Source organism: Talpa occidentalis, unplaced genomic scaffold (genome assembly GCF_014898055.3).
Source record: "Talpa occidentalis isolate TD23 unplaced genomic scaffold, MPIMG_talOcc4v2.1, whole genome shotgun sequence".
Lineage (NCBI taxonomy): Eukaryota > Metazoa > Chordata > Mammalia > Eulipotyphla > Talpidae > Talpa > Talpa occidentalis.
Window position 1 is genome coordinate 98713961 of NW_026555331.1, and position 12924 is coordinate 98726884.

At 34.7% G+C, this 12924-nt stretch overlaps 2 protein-coding genes across 10 annotated transcripts in view; one reads left to right on the top strand and one right to left on the bottom strand.

Annotated features, from left to right (window-relative positions):
- MACC1 (MET transcriptional regulator MACC1) overlaps positions 1-12924 on the bottom strand; it is a 319768-nt gene that overhangs the window by 245756 nt on the left and 61088 nt on the right. For 4 of the 6 annotated variants that reach the window (XM_054692410.1, XM_054692411.1, XM_054692409.1 and 1 more), the window contains one exon: positions 9591-9768. The exons of 1 other annotated variant lie outside the window; for it this stretch is intronic. The gene's annotated coding sequence lies outside the window, so the exon portion shown is untranslated. Of the gene's footprint in view, positions 1-2406; positions 2555-9590; positions 9769-12924 lie in introns of those variants that run through there. One more of the 6 variants, XM_054692413.1, reaches the window with a different exon arrangement.
- Positions 1-12924, top strand: part of ITGB8 (integrin subunit beta 8) — an 87295-nt gene that overhangs the window by 60284 nt on the left and 14087 nt on the right. For all 4 annotated transcript variants that reach the window (XM_037508837.2, XM_037508844.2, XM_037508850.2 and 1 more), the window contains 3 exons: positions 5146-5241; positions 8564-8653; positions 11864-11998. In XM_037508837.2, coding sequence (XP_037364734.1) covers positions 5146-5241; positions 8564-8653; positions 11864-11998 — 321 coding nt within the window. The remainder of the gene's footprint in view (positions 1-5145; positions 5242-8563; positions 8654-11863; positions 11999-12924) is intronic.

Genomic DNA, 12924 nt, shown 5'->3' on the forward strand with positions numbered 1-12924 from the left:
GTAGATGTCCTGTAGTTTGGGCCTTTATTTTCTTTCAAGTCCATTACAGTTTTTGGTTCATATGTCCAAATCTTTAATCCATTTTGTGAGTTAGTTTTCCTGCATACTGTTAAATATGTCTTTCTATTTAAAGTCAAATGTAGAGGCCTTCTAAATTAAAACCATCATTTAAATGGAGGAATAGAAGTTAGTATTTATTTACGCTCATGGAAATTAGTGATTTGTAATTATAAGAGTAATAACAGTAATTCTAATATAAACAAGCTAAAGCATAATAATCTTACTGATTCAGATACTCACTTTTCTGTCTGCTTAACATGCATAAAAATATAACTTTTATAATTAATTAAAGAGACAAGATCATGTTTGAGTGCTAGTACTAACATGTACACTCAGGAAAGCGAAGAAAAATGCCACCCAGGAAGAATGTACCCAGGAAGTCCTAAGTCCATGTGCATTTTTTTTTAATTATTACCTATTTTAAAACTAACAAAATGGGGCCTCCCCTAGTGGCGCAGGCGTTTGAGCACAGTGCTGTGAACCTGTCTGCAGCCTCTGCAGCGCCAGTTCCATCCCAGCCAGCTGGAGGGTCCCACATGGTGTAGCAGACCTCTCCTTTCTCGCCAGCCGCTCCCCTCAGCAGTGTCTTTCATTCAGTCTGTTCTGTTCCCCACTCTGTCTCTGGTGAATCCTCTCACCCTCCCGCACATCTGGCCTGTACCCCAGTTCTTGTATAAATAAATAAATAAATAAATAAATAAATAAATAAATCTTTAAAAAACTAACAAAAATGCCTGCTTTCAGCACATTGCTCTCTGAATTATGCTTTAAATTGTAAATGCCTTAAGAACAATGACTTCAATATTAATTTTAGAACAGACTTAGTTCAAATGCTCCCCATGATTGTAGAAAAATAGCCAGAAAATGAGCTCTGAAAACTATTTAATTTCTTTTCTCTTTCAAATTGAAAGCAAAAAGCCACACAGAATCACCTGGGTCAGCCTCAAAGTAGCCTAGTACTGCTTTTATAATGACTCTGAAAATGAAAAACAATAGAGCTTTGCAAATGTGGTGCAATAAAAACAAAATTTGGTAAAAGTATTTATGAAATAGGATATCACAATTAAATTATGTTTTGGTCAAGTCACATTGAAGCAGAAAGCTTTTTATTACCACTGTCATTAAAAACTCTCAAAATTATTTGTCTATAACTTTCCATAACTAGGATATCAGATTACAGTTGATACTGTTTGGCAGGGACCACAAACTCAAATACTTCAGAGACCAGGTATGGAAGTTAAATAATGAAGCAACACAAATAAAATATATCTCAGAGTTCAATATCTAAGTGTTAGCAATGGTCTCTAAATGTCTTTTACTAAGCAGTATTTTATTGAAGACTGTTTCTTATTAAGCAGTCCTGTGGTATCTGTTCCTTTACATTTATGTAACACCATCAAGCATCCCAGTGAGGTACAGCTATTTCTAATCCCTCCATTTTACAAATGAGAAATGGAGACACTAAAAGGATCAGGTATTTATCTAAGGAAACACAGCCTTATGTGGTAGTGCCTATGGTAAATGCTGAGCAATATGACATCAGGACGTGAGCTCTACTCACTGTTAATCTGGGCTTCATTTCTACTGAATGGCAAGTGAAAGTCTTTACACATACTACCCTGTATAATCAACACTAAAACTCTGACAGGTAAATACTAGTATTCATACAGGTTTTATAGATGTGGAAACTGAAATTGTAGAGAGATTAAGATAACTGCTCCGTGTTATATACCCAATAATCATGAATTAGGAGTTGACGCCCCAAGGAAGTCTGCTTTGGGTTATGGTTCTCAACTGGAGAAATTTTGCCCCCAACACAACATTTCCAAGTCCAGGGACATTTAGTTGTTACAACTTGGAGAGAGGGTGACACTGACATCTAATAGATAGAAGTCAGGGATGTTCCTCCTTGGAAGAACAGGACAGTCCCTCATCCCACGAGGCAGAATACCCAGCCCATAGTCTGCATTTAGATAAAAATAGGCTATTAGGATAGATATAACTGACAATACATAACTTAGCAAACTTCATCTCTAAATACATCTCTGTTTTCAGGTTGCTTTGATGTTACTTGTCTCTGTACTATAAAAAGTGAATTGCAAAAAATAATCCAGATAATTGAGTACTTTTTTTAAACCAAGATGTTGGAGAGGGGGGTTGTAGCTTATTTTGATAGTCATATTACAAAGTCTGTATTAACTTATAAAATTTTTATGTATGAATCTCATTTTTATGAAGAGAATGTTAAGCACATCTCTTCTTGTCCACTACATATGGACATTATTAAAATTCTCCCATATATCTCCACACAGTTATCACAAATTGCTCCCAGTGAGTCTTTCTTACCTCCTCTTCCCTTCTGACATGAAGTTACTTCCCATAAGTCACAGTGAAGGTGTTGGTGAGGAAGAAAAATGCGAAAGGAATCCTTTTGCCCTTAATTACTTAACCGCTGTCTTGGCACATTGCTTTCCCTTCTCCCTTCTGCCCCTGAAATGCCTGATATCTCTATTAATTATTTTCAGAGTTTAGAGAAACAATATGTAACAGGTTAGACAGAGGGGGAGTTTGATTTGAGAAGGTGATGTCACCAGAACTGGACAGCTGGCTGAGAGGGAGTGTTCCTGCTAGTGAAATACAAGACATAAAAGATAAAATTCTGAAAAGATAATATGATTCCTGGAGGAAAGGGAAAGGAGCTTCAACAGTGTCCATTAATCCACAGCTCTCTTGTCAACAGTGGTTTATTTAAACATCTGTTAAACATTTGTAATTTTAACAAATAACCTCGAGGTACTTGGAATTTTATTTTAAAACACATTTCTTTCTAAAGTTCAAAAAAATGTGTTCTTTTAAGCTTAAAAATCCAACTGACCTTCCTAATGAGCTTCTGACCAAACCAGAATTTTCTAGATTAAAAATTGTGTACTCTTGGCCATTGTGATTTCCTGTTTTTGAAAGGGGGAAATGGATTAAGAAGCTCCAAATGCTGCTTACATTTTGGATTGTTCTTTAAATATTGATTTAATGTAAGTTAAGTATAAGCTGGTTAAAAACATATGGATTAAATTTTCCTTAAAATATGAATGGTTTTAGAAATTAAGAAGGGGGAATATTGGGCAAACTGATTACTTTTTGTCAGAGCAAAAATATCTGAAAAGTAGTTGTTGCCCTAAAAAAACTCTCTCAATACTGCTAAATTTACCATTCTTTTACTTGTTCTCTTTAATTTACTAGCATTATACAAACATCACAAGTCTATTTTAAGAATATACATATTACTAGGAATAGGGAATAAGAACTTATCTGGCAAAAATTATTTTTAGGGATTGTTTTTCTGTAACTTTAAAATTATATTCTTAAGTATTGTTCTAGGCGGAATTCTTATTTACGGAAATTCATATGGTAATACTTTTTAAACCTCTTCATTAATTAGTTTCATATCATATTTAAATGCTGTTCAAAAAAAATGTGATCTGTTCTTATCTCAGCAATTATAGATTATATAGAAATAAAAGAATACTGTTACAATTATTATCTTAGTCCATTCAGGCTGCTATGATAAAGCACCATAAACTGGGTGGCTTATCAATACTGAAATTTATTCCTCACAGTTATGGCTGGAAAGTCCAAATGAAGACACTGGCAGATTTGGTTTCTGATGAAAGCTTACTTTCCAGTTCATAGATGACAAGTTTTAGCTGTAACCTTAAATGGTAGAAGGAGCCAGGGAACTTTCTCCAACTAGCACCCTTTAAGAGAGAACTAATCATATTCATGGGGGCTGACATAAATAATTTCCCAAAGACCCAATCTCCTAATAGCATCACCTTAGGGATTAGGATTTATATATGAACCTGGTGGGAGAGGGATGGAATACAAATATTCAGACCACAGCTGTTACTCATGTTAATGAGAGTATTTTTTTTAAGATTTATTTATTTGTTTATGCATACAAGAGCTGGGGCACAGGCCAGATGCAGAGGATGAGAGGATTCACCAGAGACAGAGTGGGAAACAGAAGAGGCAGACTGACTGAAATACACTGCTAAAGGGAGCAGCGCTTGAGACAGGAGGGGTCTGCCTCACCATGTGGGTAGCTCCCTGGCCAGCCGGGGATCAAACTCGTGCTGCAGAGGCTGTGGACTGCTTCATAGTGCAGTGCTTAACCCCTTGTGCCACCAGGGATACCCTAATGAGAGCATTTTTAAGCACAAGGCCACATCTTAATTCTATGTGTAATAACTTTAATATGTGGGTCACAGAACTTAGGCTGTAAATAAAGCTAATAAATTTAACTCTTATTAAGTTCACATAATTGCCCAATAATTTAAATCATATTACCTCAATTTAAAAAAAAAAAGCCAAAATTCAGAGATCTATAACCTACACCTTATAAATACTTGGAAATAAAACTCACAATAGTTGCTCTTAGTTTTGAGTCCCTGCTACATTCAAGAAACTGTACTAGATGGTTCACCTACTATTGTTCTATTTTTAATCCTGTCCATAGTCATGGCTAGCAGGTAACATTCACATGCTATAGAGGATGGACCTGAGATAGCATTTTTATCATAAAGTAGCTACCTAGGATTTAAGTACAGAGTTTTCTGGTTTTATACAGTTTATATTATATCATATGAAATATATAAATATGTATGTATGTGTATATTACATATGTGTATATAAATGCATATACTTGCATTCCAACATACCATTGAATATGCCTCACAATGTAATTGTCATCAATTTGTCTGTTTCTGAATATTAAATTATCTTTCAGTTATCCTTTGAGTCCAATGTTAATATAAAGAGACACTGAACACTCATTGTACTATTTTGAATTTAGCCCTCTTTGTATTTCTGAGTTACATGTCTTTGTGGAGATTTTGTTTATAAAATATGCTTAATATGTTGGTGCTAATCTTACTTTTTTGAAGAATTTAAATGCTTCCAGTGAAACCATAATCTTTCTCAACAAAGTATATTTTTATGTAAGTCATATGGTTTTCTTCATATTAGATGTTTGGACATGTGTGGGATTAAGTTACTGAATTTTTCTTCTTATTTCATTATTCACTACAGGAACATCCTTCACTGGGTCAACTTTCAGAAAAATTAATAGACAACAACATTAATGTCATTTTTGCTGTTCAAGGAAAACAATTTCATTGGTACAAGGTATGTTAATTTCAAAACCATAAAATTTAGTGTTGACTTGGTTGAAATTAGAATACTACTTCTTAGAACCACACTAAGGATTCTGAAGATATTGAACTTACTATAACCTAAATTTAATATTGTACTAACTAATGTATACTAAATAGTGTCTTCAAATTAAATATAAATTCTATCTATGTTTGTGACACCTAGAACCAAGTGTGGGCAATGATATTTTGTGTGGTACTGTGACAATAATGGAGAAGACCTTTCTCATAAAAGTAGTTCACACTTCAACTTCATGCTTTTCAAGTCCAGATCCCGTTAATTCTCTAGTCCACAGGCATACCCTTACAACTAATCAAGGATGAGGAACATTACCTTAATTTTCAATAGCTCCAGTACATACAGATTTGGTTGGGACCAAGTGGATGCAGGAAGAACAGGAGTCATAGAAGTGACTGACCAGTGAAAAGCCTTCCTACATAAGAGTAATCTTGCGGGGACTCCCTGGTGGCACAAGGGGTTAAGATGCAACCTATGAAACTATCCACAGCCACTGCAGCACGAGTTCAATCCCCGGCCAGGGAGATACCGACATGGCACAGCAGACCTCTCCTGACTTGCCTGCTGCTCCCCTCAGCAGTATTTTTCAGTCAATCTGCTTGTTGTATTCCCCTCTCTGTCTCTAGTGAATCCTCTCACCCCACCACCACCACCTCTGGCCTATACCCCATTCTTATATGCATAAATAAATAAACCTTTTTTTTAAAAAAATAGTAATCTTGGTTTTATGCAGGGTCCTTAGGGTCAGATGAGACCCACTAATAGAATATACACTTGGGAGCTCTGTCTCTCTGGATGCTCCAGTGAACCCTCCTATCCCTTAACCTCCCAATATAGGAATGATCTTTGGTGACCCTGCTATAGCTTTCTTTTCATAGTCTTCTATATTCTTTCTTCCTGTAACCTCTCATTTCACTTCTATGATGCTCAAATACAATTTTCTATGTGCATGTTTATTCATTGGATTTTCTTCATCTTCGTTGTCTTTATCTCTACTTTCTGGTTCCTAAAAACAAGTATCTGAATCTCTTTGCTTTTTCCTCAAAGTCGATGTTCCCTCCTCCAGGTGGTATGCCTTACCATTGTATTTATTATCTGAAAGTGCTATTTTAATCATATTACTCTTCCCTTAGAAATCTTTAAACAACTTTATTTAATTCCTTATTTTCCCAAATTTACTTAGCATGGAACCACTTTTTAATGTAACAATCATTAAAATCAATATAGGTAGGATGCTGGCCCAAACCACTTTATTAGCAAGAGTAATAGCTTCCACTTATTGGGTACTTAGCTTTGATAGGCAGTGAGTTTATTAACATCAACTCACACTTAAAAACTCATCACAATGAAGAAAGTATAATTAAGTATAGTTAAGTATAAAAAATTAAGTTAAAGAAGAAACAAGTAAGAAATAAATTTAAGGTGATTATATACTTGTTCAATATTTCCTAACAACCTGTTAGTCCTGTGCATTTCCCCCTAAGTTCAATAGTTGAATTTCAATTACTGTGAATCATTTTATTGATTTTGCCTCTTTGTTCTCTGTTAATTATTATTCCCTGATGTTATTACAGGACTTGAGCATTTTTCGTCTCCTTTTAAAAGTTTTTTACTGACTGATAAACGATCAAACCAGGTTTATTATTAATTGAATTGTGTGCAAAGTCAGAACCAACAAGTGCTGAAAGGCTGACAGGCTCTGGTCTGGGCCCAACACTTGCATCACCTACCTTGGCTGTTCAAGAGAATTTTATCAATCACCTTCACCTAGGTTGTCAGCACCTTCTAACCCATTCCCCAAATCCATCCTCCACCTGGCTGCTAAGACAATCTATTTAAATCACATGTATAACCACAGTACTCCCTAAAGTAAAACATTCCAGTGTTTTCCTCTGATTTAGAAGATCAAATCTTTTATGGGGCATATGAGACCACCAGGCATCTGCTCTCTCACCCCCCACTATTCTTTGCCTTGCACTTGTTCCTACAGCCATGCTTCTGATCCACCTGTGCATACACATTTACTAGCCTTTTCCTTTCTGTTGTGCCTTTGTTCTTACTTTTTACTCCTCAGGCCTGGAAGTTGTTCTCCCTCAATACTTGGCTAACACTTAATCATCCTTTGAGATCGAGTTCACTTCTCCAGGAAATCCCTGACAATTCTGTCCAGCCTTGAAATGCTTGCTGGCTATCCCTCTCATTAGAGTCTGTGTATATTTCTATTTCTTCTTGTATGCATTGTTTTTAGAAATTGTCATGCCTCTGAGATCCTTATGAATGGAAACTTTGAACTAGCAACTTGGCATCCCCAAAGTGGGACAAAATTGTACTTAGTAAAGGTTAGATAAATTAATATTAAAATTTTGTAAGTGATATTTTCACTATTACTTGAGACATCAAGTTGCTAGTGTCTAAGTAATGGCTGGAAACAGCAGAAACATGGTGATACTTGTGAATAGTAAAATGAGTAAATAAATAAACGGATTTCAAAACTTTTCATTAACTGATTCCTTATACATATGCAACCTTACTTCAGTCAGAGTGGTTTCTTCTCTGTTCTTACTTCATCTACAACTCAGGTAAACCTGTAAGCCTTTGCTAATTCTTATTTTCTCACTAAGAATACCTAGAGTCTTCTCCATTATTATTAAGTTCCATCCATCAAGAATACCTGCTCTGTGAAGCTTCCTCCTGTGAACATGACTTTATTCTCTAGTCTGGGTCTGCACATTGTAAAGGTCATTGCATGGAACAGTAGTTCTGAATGATATTTAAATCTGTTACATAAGAAAAGAGCTTTGTAATTTATGTTGGTAAATGCTACACAAATAACAGTAAATTATTTCCAAATTGCCAGATTTCTTTGAATCTTTAACCTACAAGTGTACCTTTCTAGTCTCTCAATAGAAGAAAGTATATGCAGAACTTTTCAAATTTATTTGGCCTAAGAACCCTTTTCATATTTAAAATTTCTTGGGAATATATTCCAGTGGCAGATACGTAAAGAAAATACCAGTCTATACTTAGAATGGGTTTTAGATCAGCATGTAATTTGTGCCTTGCACACACACTCATGTGTCTACACATAAATATACTACTATTTCAGGTGTGTATGTTTTGACTTCCCTACTAGGTAGTTAATATAAATTTTGTGCCTTATATATTTTTTTCATGTAATGGCTCACTTTCCACTGATAACTACAAGAATTTTTAATATTTGCTGATTGCTAAACATTGTATACCATTGTCACTATATAAACATTGGTGTGTTTTCTAGGACCTTCTGCCGCTATTGCCTGGCACTATTGCTGGTGAAATAGAGTCAAAGGCTGCAAACCTCAATAATTTAGTAGTAGAAGCCTATCAGGTATGTATATTATACACAACTTTTCAAATATACTTTTAATGCCAACTTCTATGACAAAGTACAAACCAGTGTCATATCATCTTGAAAGAACTGGAAATGAACATTAGTTTAGGAATTAGAAACCTGGATGTTAGCTCTGGATCCAACAATGACAAGTCATGACACCCTGGAAAAGTCACTCAGCTTTCTGGACCTCTTTGGTCTCATCGAGAGTAAACTCAGGTTGGGCTAGACACTATCTAAATTTCCTCCCAAAGAAATGTTCAGTGAGTCACCAAATTACAGATATAGCATTTACTTTGTTACCAAGAAGTTCATAATATCCTTTGTGGTAAGATAAAGTAAGAAATCCACATTGTTATTTAAAACAGCAACCTGTCAGGGAAAATGAACTATCTGGGATATAGAAATCATCAAAAGGACACTGTTGGACATCCTAGATAAATAACTCACTGAGTAAATTACCTTAGCAAAATTACCAAATTAGCTTGATTACCAAACTAGCAAGATACACCATAAAAGATACTATTTACCAAGTTGACAAGTGTATGCTGTCGCCAGTCTGGGAAGAATGAATGCTAAATACAAAGATTTAAAGAAACATCTGCTCTCTCAACATAGGTCATTCCTGCATAGAATAATCTCTGTTGTAATAACAGTGACTGTTACTTTAATATCATTCAAAAACACTTTTCATACATGATCTCATTAATAGCTGACATGTAAGACTGATGTCAGTACCCCCAGTGTATTGTAGAAGCTCAGAGAGGCTAAGCAAATAAACCAAAGGTTCAATAGCTAACAAGCAGATGAGACCAAGGAAGAAACCAAGGTTTCCTTAACTTCATGCCCCAGGTGCTTCCTCCTGTGATATATCACCTATTTTTCCTTTATTTTTTTTTTTAACTATGGTGTCCAAAGATATGCTCTGTTGTACCTTGAATTTATGGGCTGTTGATAAAGTTTCACTTCCCAAAATTCTCTCATTCCTTTTCTGACACAGTGGAGTTGAATAATAGTACCCCAAATACTGAAAAATCTCAGGCTTCTCTTTTCATTTTCTCCATGCAAAGTAAGTCTTGCAAGATTTTTTCCCCCAAGGAATTGTTCTCTATCTGAAAAGGACAATGGATGAAATAAGGAAGAACATATTTAATTATATTCTTTCTCACTGTTACAAAGAAAAGTCAAATGTATGTACAATCAATTCTCATTAGTGAATAATCAAAATAAGGAATGAACTTACAGTATTAGGAAGTCACCCTAATATGTATAGTATGAACCCATTTATTACTCCAAACAAGGAATATAAATTGACAAAGTGACCTGTGTGTTGAACTACATCAATGGAAAGAGAAGTGGCAGTATGTGGTTTCATGTTCTTCATTTGCCTAGGATAAGTATGTGAAGTCTTAGGTCACTGGGGTTCTGATTAACCATAAAAAATGGAAAATATTAGTGAATCTAACAAAAACTTATGTTGGCTAATTTAATCTCCTCAGTTTAGAATTCTGTTATTTTATATATGTCTCTATTCTCAAAATTCTTTTGAAATTTCATTTTGTTTATTGAAGTAACATTGCTTTATAACATTATATAACTTTAAGTTATACATCATTAAAACTCATGTGTATATGCTACATTAACTTCACTTAAAGTCCAATTCTATTCTTAAATATTATATCTGGAAATTATTTTCTCAATCCCCAAAATGAGTAAAACTTTAGGGAACTGTCTTCACACCCTGCTTTAAAAATACCAGAGTAACTAACTTAAGGTTTTAAGAGAAGCAGAATTTCAGAGGGGCAAACTGAGAACGCTCATTACATTACGAATTTCCTTCTAATCTATGAAACCATCATCATATCAATACCATTTAACATTAGAACTTTCTACTGGTTTGCCAAAAGAATTCAGTTATGTGGTTATAGTATATGTGCTCTCTAGGAGATAAAAATATGATTTGCCTTGTCTTACCAAATCCAAATATAATTCAGTAATTTGAGTATCTTCTGAATATTTACTACCAGAATTCCATGATCAATTATTGATCAGTCAGCACACATGTCTTTATAGATTATAAGAAGAAAAATTACTCAGGTAAAGAATTAGAAGCCCTTGGAATTTTTTTTTTCTTCATACTCTGGTACTCACTCTTTCTTTAAGCACATAGGTCATGTTTTCCCTTTGCTTTTATTTACAAGTATAAGCTAAGGATTTTTTGCATGTGGTGGACTCTCAGTTTTATGGAACAAAATACACACAGATCTACAGTACATATTTATAAGATAGCTAGATCTTTTGGACTCAGAGGTTGTGATGGCAAAATTAGTGTGTGCTTGATACATGCTAGGCAATACTTAGATGTTTTCTGAATGACTCTATAAATGGATGAATAAATGAGTGAATGATTGCCTTCGCAGTAGGTGCCCTATTTTGGTCCTAAGGATTGAAATAAATTTGATTGACACAAGCACGGCAGGGCAAAAATCCTAAGGCATTTGAAGGGAATGACAGGACCATAATCTGTAGGTAATTTTTACGCCCGCAGAATAGAAATCAGTTCACCAAAGTTTACCTTTCAGTTCTGTACCAATAAGATATTTTAGCATACATAATAGTTCAAAGTGTTTAAAATTGAAATGTTTCTTAAACACTGCAAATGACAGAAGCATGTTCTAGATTTTAAGCTGCCAAGATTTACCATCTATAATGATATGTGTCCATAATGTTTTATTTAAATTTTATATTAAAATGTAAGTATTATTGGGTCTCCCCTGGTGGCGCAGCGGTTGAGCGCTGGGCTGCGAGGCTGCCCGCAGCCTCTGCAGCGCCGGTTCATTCCCGGGTCGCCGGTGAGGGTCCCGCAAAAAAAAAATATATATACATATATATTTTATATTATTTAAATGATAATTTTTACAACACAGAATGAGTGATATAAATTTCTTTGATGTGATCAAAATGCACTATTTTGGAAATTTATGAAAAAATAAAATAATGTAAATGCAGATAGTGTCATCCATTATTTCTTATGTTTTTCAAATATAATTGGGTCGTTATGTAAAAACTTTTTTATTCATTCTTTTATGGAGACAGATTGAGTTCATTAAAAATTAACCCTAGAATCATTTAATAAACTTGACTCTGTTCAGTTGCTTACATTTGAAAATGTCATAGCATGTAATTTAAAAAACGATGTCTCTGCAGAAACTCATTTCAGAAGTGAAAGTTCAGGTGGAAAACGAGGTAAAAGGTGTCTATTTTAACATTACTGCAATCTGTCCAGATGGGGCCAGAAAACCAGGCACAGATGGATGTCGAAATGTGACAAGCGATGACGAGGTATGTGGACATGCATTTTTCCCATTTGGATATCTAAGTTATTTGGCACGTTTTCTCAGAGAAAACTGAAACCATTTTGAAAAACTTTATTTGCAACTGACACCAAAGTACTTGCACTTCAAAGTAATTTTCTTACTTGCATTTCAAAGTAATTTTCATTGTTTCTTCTCAAAGTTCCTACTTGTTTTAACTCAATTGACTGCAAACTTTCAAGTAATGTAAACAAATATGCATTACATTAAATGCTCACTTAACAGTAATAACTTTAAATTTAGATGTCATAGCCAGTACACTTTAAGAATAGCATTTCCTCAAATAGGGAGTGTCTTTTTGGTTTTAAATCTGAAAATTCTCAGAGAAAATGTGAAATTGAGTAAACAAGCCACAGAAGAGAATGGGGGTCACGGCACAGTTGATAAATTCTAAGGATTCCAAAATCTTTCACTTTATTATTGTCCCAATACTTTCATAATGATCTAGGAGGAGGAAGGGAAATTTGTTAAGAACAATAAAAAGATGTTATTTAATTTAAAAGAGATGAGACGTAAAATGTTAGGCCCAGATTATAACAGCATCAGGAAACAGGGATTCTCCCAGGGTCTGCACAAGGAGTGAATAGGTAGAAGCATGTTTTTAAAGGGAATTCTTGTTGGATGAAGTGATTTTCAGTGAGTCATTTACCTCTTGAGGCGGCAGCAGTTGCCTCATCATTTTTAAATGAATGGCTTGGACTAGCAGGTTTCTAATCCCTCTTCCTTTCATCTCTAAAGTTCTATGATATTTTATCGCTTCTCGGCCTTTTGGCTAAGATCAAGTGTAAAGTTCTATGATATTTTAATGTCAGTCTGGAGAGAAAAAAGGAGTTATTGAAAGAGATAATAGGTCTTTACATTCTAAGAGTGAAAACAACAAAATCTTCCTTTCTC